The 13,078-nt window shown below is 49.3% G+C and overlaps 1 protein-coding gene across 2 annotated transcripts in view; it reads left to right on the top strand.

The window, feature by feature from the left end:
* BCAT1 (branched chain amino acid transaminase 1) overlaps window positions 1-13,078 on the top strand; it is a 410,432-nt gene that overhangs the window by 198,849 nt on the left and 198,505 nt on the right. For both annotated transcript variants that reach the window (XM_085652755.1, XM_085652754.1), the window contains exon 5: window positions 5,476-5,595. In XM_085652755.1, the coding sequence (XP_085508881.1) occupies window positions 5,476-5,595 (120 nt within the window). The remainder of the gene's footprint in view (window positions 1-5,475; window positions 5,596-13,078) is intronic.

The following is a 13,078-nucleotide window of genomic DNA, read 5'->3' as shown; positions in this document are numbered from 1 at the left end:
ATGCGTTGTAATGGTATGCGTTGTAATGACATGCAATGTAATGCCTGCGTTGTAGTGACATGCGTTGTAGTGTCATGCGTTGTAGTGACATGCAATGTAATGGCTGCGTTGTAATGACATGCGTTGTAAAGGATGTTGCGATGTAATGACTGCGTTGTAAAGTAGTGCGATGTAATGACTGCGTTGTAAAGGTTGTTTCCCATGTTTGACATCTGTTGTGTCAACCGATGTTGTGCCCCAAAATGCTCATCTTAGTGTCCACATTACAAGCGCATATTACTTGTTCAAGAACTCTATATCTTAATATGGACTACTCACTCTTTATCCACACATTCAGACACTACTGCTATTATTTTAAAATGTTAGCATCAAGTCATATTTATTAATAATTCAAATATACCTTCTCTATGTTCACTCTCCCAGACTAATACTGTCGCTTCTTGAATAGAAGCCACTCAAGTATTTATACCTGATTTTACAAATAGAATAACTCAAAGAAACTCAAGGGAGTATGCCTCTTGCCCTTAAGCCTCATAAAATGAGTTCATTCAAGTTTATTTCTATGAATCTCTTTCACTGTTGCAGCACTTCTAAGCACCAGCTCCTGTCTACTGGGTCATGAAATAGTCATGGTCCAACCTTACATACTCCTAATTGCGTCTGTCAATTTCTGGCTTCATGCAGTAAAGTTACAGCTTCTTATTCTGTACCGCTGTTTGCTAAACAATTGTTTATTGGCAAGGATTTAAGAGGAGCCCTAGCTCAGTGGGCGTAAGCTCTTAATACAGCTCTCAGAGTAATCGTGTATGCCTCTGCTTGGCCAAGTGCATGGTTACCATTGGTGCAGCAGGTGCATTGGGACTGGCGCCCAGAGCCCCGAGGGGCCCATTGAACCCTGATAATGCTGTATTTTACTACCCAAACAGCAGTCAAAGGCCCCATAGCGTCCTTGCCAATCTACTAGTCTTGGCTTCCTTAGCATTAAAAGATCTAACCTCTAAGTCTTGAAGACTTAGGCCATATTTACTTCTGGCTGCAGTGTCAGAAATTGAAGATGCAATAAGTTCACAGTCTTGACATGCCGAACAACTTGTGGTTTCCCTCAGCAATGTTGTTGTTTCTCAGTGCCATAGACACCTTTAATGTCCCAGTCAGAACCCCCTAAACGTTCTGTTCCATGTGGTGTTTCCTGTGGGGACTGATTCAAAAGAGAATGATTATCATACTTTGAAGGCTTTCTATGCCAATATAAAGGAGTGCCATTGAAATGCTTCCTTTTTTTGGTAACATGCTGTGACTCTAATTTCAATATGCATTTTATTTCTTTTTGTGCATAGATGTGTTCATCCCACTGCCACTTCCTGGCTGACTAGGATTGAGCTATACAAGTCTTGATGTCTCACTATTTGATAAAGTGAAATCCCTCAAGGATGTAGGTCCTGCTGATGTCTTCTTCTTTGAACCTCCTATGAATGTCTCTTAGCTGTCCTTTCTGTGTGCTCTGCATATTTGTCCTTTTGTGTCTGACTTTGTTTAGTTCTGCTATTATCGTCCAGTCTCACTTTTGGAACTTGGGTTCTGTCTGTTCCTTCTGTCTGTTTCTTCTACCTGCACCTTCTAAGAAGAATCATCTTGTGTACCCCCACACCCACCCTGCCCCCCTTTCTGAACTTTGCTCGAAGTATGCTTGAAACTTTAGTAATTTTCAGTCTTTGGCACTGCCTTTGTATCTGATCATCCTGCCTCATCCCTGCATCTTACACATATGTTCTCTACCGTGCTACGTGGCTGATATGGCGGCCTCAACTATTTGATCGCAATTATACCTATTCATTTTCAGTTACCCTGGTTGCCTGACTTTTGCATTTTCCTTAAAGTCTTGCTTCCAAGGCACTTCTCTCTGGATATCTGAGCAATAAATTGGGAATTTCAGACACTTCCGGAGGTGCTAGAAGTTGAGCCATTCTTCAGGTATACATTTCAGATTACATCAAGCTGTCAGTCCAAGCCTGTTATTTTACAGCTGCCTAATTTTGTTCCATAAAAGACTAAATAATGTTTTTAAACTGGTCCATCCTGCTTTCTGGTGGAGCTTTATGCTTAAAAATGGAAATGTCCTGCCAGTATGATTTTGTTTTCTCTGGCCTAAGCATGATTTGTGATTTGAACTGCAAAAGAATGCACAAAATATACAGAAACAAGCATTTATCAGCAGATACAAACATGAGGAAATATTTTATTGAATTCACGAACAAATCTAAAAAAAATCAGCATTTTAATTTCAGTAAGAAGGTTGAAGTGTATCTAAATTCAATTGATGTAGCTTATCATCCATACTAAATTCTGTTTGATGCCCTTTCTCTGCTCCTATGAATCAATCTGAGGATACTGACTCAATGTCAGCCTCCAATTTCAAATTCATTCAGATTTGTGGAACGTTTCAAACATTTCAATTGTATATTTTGCTTCTTTATATGTGTCCAATATATTAATCTATTATTATTATATAATTTTCTAAGTAGTCAGGGACCCCTGACTAGGCTTGACAGACCCAATGGGGCCCTCGGATCACAGATAAAGAACCATTGGTTTAGTGGGAGTGAACAGAGTGTTACTTACCCAACAGGAATGCTTTGTACAGTAGGAGCTCAGTGTGGGATATATGGTGTTTGGCAAACATGGACTGAAATGATCAGAGCACATTAAGCACACGACTTAGTCGAATGACAGCGGTATATAGTTTACTTCTTTTCAAGCTTAATCCGTGCTGATGGTTTACTGTATGCACATAAAATGACAGCCAGTCGGCCACATATTGTCAGGGAAATCTTGGCAAGTTCTTGTGTCTTCCGTTGCTATTTGATGTTGGTTTATGGATAGACAATTAATGCCATTGTGGTTTGACATTTTATAACCTCAAAGTTCTTAGTCACACTCCGTAAAACGTGCACCCACCAGTCGATTATCCAATTGTAGGGACGAATCTGGACACTTTCTTAGAATGTAGCATTGCAGATGTAGTGAATGAAAACAGGACATGACATTTTGTTAAACAAACTCATTTAGCTGGAAATAACCTCAAGCACCCACCTCCTTAAATACACAAATGATGGCAAAAGGCTGGAGGCATCTCCTCACCCAACGTTTTGTCAATGTTTATTGTACATACTACACTAACAAGAGCGCTCATATGGCATCACTTGTCAGTTTGCTGAGCAAATATTTTGCCTTCTGTGACACGGGTGTAGACTGTTGTTGGCATGCCGGGGACCAGTTGGAGACGGAGTATTCGACATTGTTGGCAGAGCGCAGGTGAAAAAACTCCCAATCTGGACCACGTGGGCGTTATTGTGTTTGTTTTATCATCTACAGCTGTTACTGTGCAAGGTGATCGCAGTCCATGATCCTGTGACCTTGCAAAAGTTGCCAATGGCCATTGGTGTGCCCTCTGGGAGTTTGACTTTAGCAAGTTGTTGCTGTCATTGACCCAGGAGTAGGGACATATTTTTGAGTGAGGCAATACGACTTCAGAATCTTCACGCGCTGGCACTCGCTTGTACTGATTATTTCAATTGTATCTTTGGGCTGGTCAGTCCTTTATCACGGTCAAGTCCGAAACAGTTTGGAAAATCCATCTCCTTTAATTGTACAAGAATTATGTGCCTTGGGTCTTTCTTGCGAACCTAGTCAGTTAGTGACCTAATATAACTCAATGTTTTGAAGACGTTTAATCAGACTTCAGTAGTCCAGCTTTCAGGAGGGTGAGACAATATTTACTGTGAACCAACAGTGCTGTGTTGTGCAGACTTCTGGGTAAACGGGGACAGTTAACGGAGACAGTGGAGGCACTCACCCAGCAGTTCCCTTGACACTCACCCAGCAGTTCCCTGGCACTCACCCAGCAGTTCCCTGGCACTCACCCAGCAGTTCCCTGGCACTCACCCAGCAGTCCTCCTGGCACTCACCCAGCAGTTCTCCTGGCACTCACCCAGCAGTTCCCTGGCACTCACCCTGCAGTTCCCCTGACACTCACCCTGCAGTTCCCCTGACACTCACCCTGCAGTTCCCCTGACACTCACCCTGCAGTTCCCCTGACACTCACCCTGCAGTTCCCCTGACACTCACCCTGCAGTTCTCCTGGCACTCACCCAGCAGTCCTCCTGGCACTCACCCAGCAGTTCCCCTGACACTCACCCAGCAGTTCCCCTGACACTCACCCAGCAGTTCCCCTGACACTCACCCAGCAGTTCCCCTGACACTCACCCAGCAGTTCCCTGGCACTCACCCAGCAGTTCTCCTGGCACTCACCCAGCAGTCCTCCTGGCACTCACCCAGCAGTCCTCCTGGCACTCACCCAGCAGTTCCCTGGCACTCACCCAGCAGTTCCCCTGACACTCACCCTGCAGTTCCCCTGACACTCACCCAGCAGTTCCACTGATTCTAACCCCAGGTTTGGCTGGGCTTGAGGATTGCTGGTTTCTGGCATTGTCTACGCTCTTCAAACCCCTAAGTAGGGTCATAAGAAATCAATGAGGTGGGATTCTGTGAGGAGTTCCACAATTTTGCTGTGGGTTCTGTCAGCGGATGCTCAGGTTTCACTGTAAGGTTTGGTTTGGGGCGGTTGATTCAAGTGGGGCTCTGCTCTGGTACCAGTGGAGAATAGGAAGTCTTGAGCTAGGTCCCAGGGTGCAGATGATCCAGGTGGACTATTTTATGCCACTGTGAACAGGGGTGTTTGTGAACGAGAAAAGCTGTCTTAGTCTTCCATTTAGCTGAGGTCATGTGTAAACTGAAAACGTAAAAAGTAACCAGGCTCTTTTTGGTATTGCTGAATTGCCTTCGAAAATTAAAGTGCTTCAGAGAGCAAAACTGGCACTGCCAAAACGGTGGCACTGCGCGCGCGCCACAGCTTTGAAAGGAAATGCCCATGCCCCCCACAAACCTGATATCAGGAGCAGCGCCTACCTATCAAGACTCCTCAGGAACACAGCAAACTATCGCACCACTGAGTTTCGAGACCATGAATATCTCGGGACAGGAATATCATGGGACAGGAATATCCTGGGAAAAGTGACGAAGACCGAAATATCCAAAGGTAAAGTACATATAGAGGAAGTATAGAGTGCATGCACCGGAAGAATAGATTTACGATTACTAACTCCACATCTGCGTATCTATGTTATCAGGGCACATCTATGTGGAGTTAGCTATTCAAAATGTATACTTACCTTTCGATATTTTGGTCTCGATATTTGCCTCCCTCAATAGTGTGGCTTCGATATTCAGGATACACACCCAGAAGGACATATATTATTCTAGTGAGCTTGAACAGAAATGTACACACATCTACTGAATAATGTTTATTTGTTAATATTCTATTTAAATTCTACTGACATGCTTAGTGCGTAATTTATATTGGACTGTCATTCGTCGCTAGTTAGGTGAATCTCATTGCTTTCCATTCATTCTTTTCAGCCATTCGACAAAGAGGAGCTTCTGAAGTGCATTCTTAAGTTTATTGAAGTTGACAAAGAATGGGTTCCTTACTCAACTTCTGCCAGCCTCTACATCCGCCCGACATTCATTGGAACAGAGGTATGGACATAGCTTTGCGCATTCTATAATAAATCACTACTTTAAGATGTTTTTTGGTAACGTATCAGGATTTTTGTGCTCCAAATGAATATAAAAAAGAAATATCTATTTAATACTTATTCCTCTTTTTTAACAATGAATCCTAACTCTTCTGTGAATATGAGTCCAGAAGTCATTCTCTTATGGGTCCACTTGATTTCAGGTGCCAGGCTGTAATTCAGTGGGCCACAAGGCGAGCTCTCATGTAAAGGCCTGCCCAATCAAGATCTGAAAGCCAAAGAATGGGCTCTCTTGGAGGGCTGGTAAGACCGGAGCAAACAATGCTTCCGTTACCCCAGTTTATAAGCCCCTCAGGAAATCAAGTAGGTCTAGATTATTTTTTTGATCATTCCCATCACCTTGTCAAAGTTAGCTCTCAACTGGCAATCAAGCATTTCATGAGAGGTGATCACCTGATTAATGCTAGGGTCCGCAAATCAAGCTAGGGGCCGCAAAGTCTAGTTGGGTGGAAGATCCTTTTCTGCAAGGGTCCCTACGTTCTGTAATGCTCTACCAAAGGATTTGCGGGAGACAAAACTGGAATCAGCCTTCAGAAAAGGCCTTAAGACCTTTCTTGTTAGAGAGCTTTAGAGATATGGCAATTACCTGAATGGCTTAGCTCTGGGACACTCCCCTCGGCGGCAGCTGCTTGCACTTTACAAATTTCATTTCATTCAATCAACTTTGTTGACCTGATTCTGTCAAAGAGCTGCGGCTGATCCTGTATTCCAACCAGCGTTCAATTTACCGTCTGGCCTCGACACTTAATTAACCAATGCTTCCATTGAGGGCAGTTTGCTAGATTAACTTGGGTAAAACGCTGGTGCAAGGTGCTTGCAAGTTAATTGATGGCAAACTGACCTGACTATGAGACAAGATGAGTTTTTAACCTCTTCTGTGTGGTAATGTAGAGGGTTATAGGTAAGCATAGTGGGACGGAGGAGCATGCAGATTTCATGCCACGTCACACAGTCAGTCTGGATTTTAGATCAATAACATAGAATATCTCCCAGATCAGTCTAGGGTATCAGAACTTGGAACTCGCTCCAGGATCTCGTATTTTCAGCCCTCAAGAGTGGTAGTGCAGGGTAGACCGTCTGCACTGCAGTGTCGCCTGCTGGCTGTTGGTTTACTTTGCATGCTTTTCCTCAGTTTATACTTGTTCCCTTAATGTTATAATCTTGTACTTTGCGTTTCACATACATCACAGGTCAGGAGACTCAGTTATGCTCAAATGGCATCTCAAAGGTTTTGATTCCTGCCCATTTCCGATTGAACAGCCCAGGGCTCTTTACTTGGTGAACAGTTTTGTTTGCAGAACCAGTACCACACTCACTGCTTCTTTACAGATCAGCGCTTTACAATGTGAGCTTCCTGCCTTCAACTCTCAGGGGCTTTCATTACCTCCTTGTAAGTCTTCCTCGCCACATGATCAACGAAGTGAGCTTCAGCTCCACACCAGAACCGACCAAAGCAAAAGTCAGCCTCCTATGCCTCCCATCCCTTCCCAACATGGCCGACCCATATTACCCCTGACCTCTATAAGAGGAGGGCCGGCCCAACCCTCAGCCTGTTTTTTTGGTTCTGCGCTGAATCTCCAGATGCGCTTTTCAGGTAAGTGGTTCCTGCTGTAGCAGGTACATGGGTTCATGGTTGGTGGTCTTTCTCTAGCGGGGTCGTGGGATCAAGGACCCCTCACCCTTCCTGCTCCTGGTATCCTGTCTGGGCCGGTTAAGCTCTGCCTTAGCGAGCCAAGGGTTACAGGGAGGCGGCTGGGGTGGTCTGGGGCTCTGCATTGCAGCCCCTTCATCCTCCCGCCCGTGTAGTCAATGTGTTTTTTCCTTTTGCGTTTGTTGAACGTTGTTGGGACCCGGGCCTCCAGTCGGTTGCTCCCGTGTTTTGTGCTTTGTTTTTATGCACGGTGTGGTGGTGAGCCTGTCCCCGAGTCACCAGTTTCCTACACTGGGGGGGGCGAACGGTGAGGGAGTTACCTATTGTGGTGTCCGGTTTGATCGGGCGGCTTAGCTCGGGTTTTTTTACATGGACAAGAGGGACCGGCGGTCCGTTCTGCGACCCGGCCGTGCCCCCGTTTTCCTAATTACAATCGCAAGGGCGCGGGCTACGACAGGGCTCCTCTTCTCTTTGATATTGGAGCTTCTCGTTTCCCATGGGCTTACCTGCTTGACGCTGGGGCGGTGCAGTTCCCGGTGCAGGCTTGTTCGGTGCATGCCTCTTCCGCGGTCCTGTGCCCTCACCTACGGGTCTCCTTACGGGGCGTGGTGCAGCTCTCGTCCGTGTTTCTTGTCCAGCCTCCGAGGGGAGGGGCCGGACTCGTCCAACTTCACTTGCGGCTGATTTCTCCCAGGTCTAGCCGATCCCGCAAGTTACTGGGTGGTGTCTCTTTTGGATCGCCTACTTATTCCCGGGGTCCTGGTCTGTGGTTCATTCTGTCTGTGTCTGTGCTCTCTCATTGACTTTCTTTTCCTCTGGCTGGTTTACCTGCGATTTGGCCCATGGAGCAGGGGGCAGATGCTCCGGTCGGGGCTGGCTCGAGCTCCCATGTCCTGGCTGAGGCTCTGACCTTGCAGTCCATCCAGGACATGATCCAGGCTGCAGTGTTGGCGGCCTTTGATCAGCGCGAGGGGGGACAGGGTCCTTCTGCCCCCAAACGGCCTCGCATGGATCCCCCTCCGGTGTCTCATGTTGATGGGGAAGAGGAGGACCTACGAGGTCGGTATGTCCAGGGACAGGAGCTGCGTGATGTGCTCCAGCACATCAAGGAGAACATGGCTTTTCCTGCTCCGTCGGTGGATGAGCTTTCGGAGGATTTCTTCTTGCAGTACCAACGCAGGGAGCCTGAATCCCTTCCTCTGCATTCCTCCATAAAAAAGGTGATTGAGAATGAGTGGCTGGAGTTCGATAAACAGGCCTTCCCTAGGTACCTGGCCAAGCACTACGCAATCCAGGACTTCGAAAGGAGTTCCCTTCCTCCGTGAAGGTGGACTCTCATGGCGGGGCTAGCCACTCAGGGATCCATCATTTCTGAGGACGCCTCCCCTTTGGACCGGGTTGACAAGCGGGTGGAGGCCGAAGCCAAACGGGCCTATGTGGTGGCCAACTTTTCCATTCGGGCTTTGCCTACTTGTCCTACACGGTGCAGTCCTTGTTGAAGGATTTTCAATCTTTGACGTAACTGCTGGACCAGGGGCTGATGTGGTTCCGACCTTGGCACTGATGGAGCAGCAAACTCACCTACTATCTGACATCTCGTTTGACACATTGGGAGCCGCGGCTGGTGGCTGGTGGCGCCGCTGTTCAGACTCGGCGTCAGGTCTGGCTTTGACACTGGAAGGCGTATGCTGCCTAAAAAGCGATTCTAATGAAGATCCCCTTTTCAGGATCTAAACTGTTCGGGTCACTTTTGGAGGACATGGTTAAGAAATCGGCGGAGGACCGAAAGCTATTGGCTCCCATCAGGTCTTCAAGGGGCCGTTTCTCTGAGCCCAAGAGGGCGTTTTCTTCCACCTCTACGGCTAGAGGCAGTGGGCCCTTTCGAGGACGGTGTCGCGGCTGGGGCTCCCCTTCCTTCAGTAAATCTTGGTCCAAGCCGGCAGCGTCTTCCTCCACCCCTAAGACCTGACTATCTTCAGGCCACGTCCGGTGGTGTCCTGGTGGGTGGGTGCCTGCGCCTCTTCATCTCAGCTTGGGAGTCCTCCGTCACAGATCTATGGGCACTTCGGATTATCCGGGAAGGTTTCTCCATCGTCTTCAGCTCCACTCCTCCAGATGCTTTCCACGCAACCCCGCTGCCTTCCTCTCCAGTCAAGCGGGTGGCCCTGCTGGCCAGCATCCAAGATCTGCTCTGCAAGGGGGCCATTCGAACTGTCCCGCCATCTCGGAGAGGTTGCGGCATCTATTTCATCCTGTTCTTGGCAAGGAAGGTGTCTGGGGACTTTTGTCCTGTTCTGGACTTAAAGTGGGTTAATTCTTTTATTCCCCACATTAAGTTCAAAATGCTCTCTCTGAAGGGGATTCTGCCGCTGCTGGTTGAGGGGGAGGTGATTGCTTCTCTGGATCTGCTGGACGCCTACCTCCATGTGCCAATCCATCCAGCCTCTCAGCGTTTCCTCCGGTTCTGCGTAGGGAGCAGCCACTATCAGTTTCAGGTACTTCCTTTTGATTTTCATCTGCTCGAAGGGTGTTCACTAAGGTTCTGGCCCCTTTGGTGGGTATCCTCCACCGGTAAGGGATCAGGGTTTTTCCGTACCTGGATGCCTGCCTCTTCGTTTTCCAAGGGAACGCTTGACGTCAGGAGGGTCTGCTAGGTGCTGTCTTCCCATGGCTTCCTGATCAACCTGAAGAAATCTCACCTGTCGCCTTCCCAGGACTTGGTTTTCATTGGGGGTCGGTTGGACATGCTCCAGGGGAAGGTGTTCTTACCTCTGGAATGTCAGAACACCTTGTGGCGGGATCTCGGTTATCTCCTGGGTTGGGATTCCGCTCCTGTGAGTCTGTGGTTGAGGGTTCAGGGGTTGATGTCGGCTACCATCAATGTTCTACCTTGGGCCCACCTCCAACTGTACCCCTTGGTGACCCATCTCCTGTCCCTCTGGGATCCCTGCGTGACCCCTCAGATTTGGGCCGGCCTGGGCTGGTGGTTGGTGGAAGCTCATCTCTCCGAGGGTCTTCCCTTCCTGGTCTCCCCGTCCCCGGTGGTCACGACCAATGCCAGTCACCTCGGCTGGGGGATGACCCTGGGGTCTTAGTCGGTTCAAGGGAGGTAGGATCCTCTTCTGGCGCAGTGCTCCTCCAACTTCCGTGAGTTGAAGGCGGTCCTGCTGGCTTGTCTGGAGTTTGCTCCTTCCCTCCAGGGTCAGCATGTGCTTGTTCGGACGGACAACCCGGTGGTGCGGGGGTACATCAACCATTAGGGGGGTAGCCGCGTCTGACCCAGGAACTGATGTCCTGGGCGGAGGCTACGGTCCGGTCCCTCAAGGCGGTGTATCTTCCAGGGAAGTAGAATGTGATGGCAGACCATCTGAGCTGGGTTTTTCCTCCTCTGTCTGCCCTCTCCCTGACGCCCTCGGTGTTTCAACGCATGGTGGCCTTCCACGGATAGACCTGTTTGCGGATGAGGTCAATGCCCTCCTTCCCTGCTTCTGCGCTCTCCATCCATGCCCGGGGGTCTGGAGGGTGGATGTACTGTCGTTCCCTTAGCCGTGGGGTCTCCTGTATGCCTTTCCCCCGTTTTCCTTGATACCACGGGTATTATGCAAGATCCGCCTGGAAAAGGCGTTTGTGCTCTTGGTGGTTCCCGGTTGGGTTTGCCGCCCCTGGTTTCCTCTCCTGTACGAGTTGGCTGTTCGGGAGTGCTGGCCCATTCCGGATCTGCCCTTCCCGTTGCGGGGCCCTCTGCTCCCGGGGGCGATGTTGCGCCAGCTCGATCTGCAGGCTTGGTTCTTGAGCGGGTGACCTTGTTGGCCCAGGGGTGTTCTACGGGTGTGGTTGACGTGCTGCAGGGATCTCGTAGGTCCTCCACTTTACTGTCCTATTCCCGCCACTGGTCCTCCTTTACTCGTTAGTGCTGGTTGCAGGGGCCGACCCTGTCTCGGTGGACCCCATGAGGGTCCTGGATTTCCTGACGGAGGGGTTTTCCCTGGGTTGGACTCCCTCCACCCTGCGGGCTCAGTGGGCTAAACTGCGGGCTTTTAGCAGTCCGGGCCTGGACAGGCTCGATCCCTTGGTGGCTCGCTTACTGCAGAGCTGTTTTTTGCGAAGGCCTCGGGCTATTTGCCTGGCTCCTCCTTGGGATCTTCCGTTAGTGTTGCGGGCCCTCCAGGGTGCCCCCTTTGAGCCCCTGGACTCGGTGGATTTGAAATTTCCCACCTTCAACGTGGTGTTCTTGGTGGCTATTGTCTCGGCTGGTTGGATGGGCGAGCTGGGGTCTTTTCTTCGGTCTCCTCCCTTCTTGCGGGTTCTCTGATCTTGCATCATGACCCTCGTTTTCTTCCCAAGGTCCCTTTGATCGTGAACCGCTCCCGTGAAGTGATTTTGCCTTCTTTTCCACCTGATTCTGAGGCCTCTCTGGCCTTGCTGGATGTTCGGTGGGCAGTCGAGGTTTACCTGGACCGCACATCCGCTTTTTGTCATTGTGACAGTTTGTTTGTGACCTTTGGTCTGGTTCGATCTGGTCACAAACCTTCCGTTCCCACCTTGAGTCAGTGGCTTAAGCTGGCTATCCTGCTTGCCTACGAGTCCCAGGGGTCTGAGCTCCCGGCAGGGATCCAGGGCTGTTCCACCCGGGGCTTCTCGGTGTCCTGAGCCTCTTTTAAGTGGGTTTCCACGGAGGATATCTGCAAGGCTGCAACTTGGTCTTCTCCACACATGTTCATGGAGCATTACCGGGTGGTCTTGGGTGGTTCTCCCCCTGGAGTTTTTGCGGGAGCTGTTCTTGGGGCCGGGTCGTCCGTCCCTTGATTAGTCTCTCTGGTTTGTCCTGTGTTTTCTTCTGTCTGTTTGGTACACTGGATTCAATTTGTCTTTTGATATCAAAACATCCTTGTTGGTGGTTACTTGTTCACGTTGAAGCCTCTTGGCTTGGGTATGTGCTCACTTAGTTGATCATGTGGCGAGGAAGACTTACGAGGAGGTAATGCCCTTGTTACTTACTGGTAATCTTCATTACTCCGAGTATAGTCTTCCTCGACACATGAGTTCCCATCCTTCCCTCCCACTGTTGCTCTCGGCTTGATGTGTATGCTTGGTGGTTCTCAGGCTGAGGGTTGGGCCGGCTCTCTGTCAGGGGTGATATGGGTCGGCCATGTTGAGAAGGGATGGGAGGTATGGGAGGCTAACTTTTGCTGTGGAGGGTTCTGGTGTGGAGCTGAAGCTCACTTTGTTGATCATGTGGCGAGGAAGACTATACTCGGAGTAATGACGATTACCGGTAAGTAACTGGGCATTCATCTGCATGGACGGAGAGGTGCCACTCATCCGGTCTGCCGTGGTATGGGCCAGGCAGTCTGAATTCTGATACCAGGCTTTAGCACCAGGCAGGAGTTTTCAGGGGCTGCCTTCCAGCTTCATGCTGAGGTGCGTCAGGTGAGGTAGTCAATCACGGGTGGTGGATTTAAGGTTGTCGAGCTGGCCGAGTTCTCTTCTCTTCTCCACCTCCTTCTGTAATGTCGGTTCCCCTTCCAACACAGAACCTGTCTCCCCCTATCATGACTGTGACAGCCTTGAGAACAGTGCACGAGGACCATAGAAGGCTGGGTAGAAAGGTTGAAACCAGAAGAAAGGGAACCTGAAAAGTAAGTGCCACAAAACTGCCACATTTCAGCAGGCTGATGCTAGAGCTGACGCTGTACCTTGATATGCCAGCATTGCCAGGCACACTGCTCAGCAGCCCTGAGCTGCAGGTGGCGTCAAGAAAGCCTGTCTCTTG

This window comes from Triturus cristatus, chromosome 4_1 (assembly GCF_964204655.1).
Source record: "Triturus cristatus chromosome 4_1, aTriCri1.1, whole genome shotgun sequence".
NCBI classification, from domain to species: Eukaryota; Metazoa; Chordata; class Amphibia; order Caudata; family Salamandridae; genus Triturus; species Triturus cristatus.
Note: the sequence above shows the minus strand (reverse complement) of the source record. Positions and strands in the feature narration are given on the sequence as shown.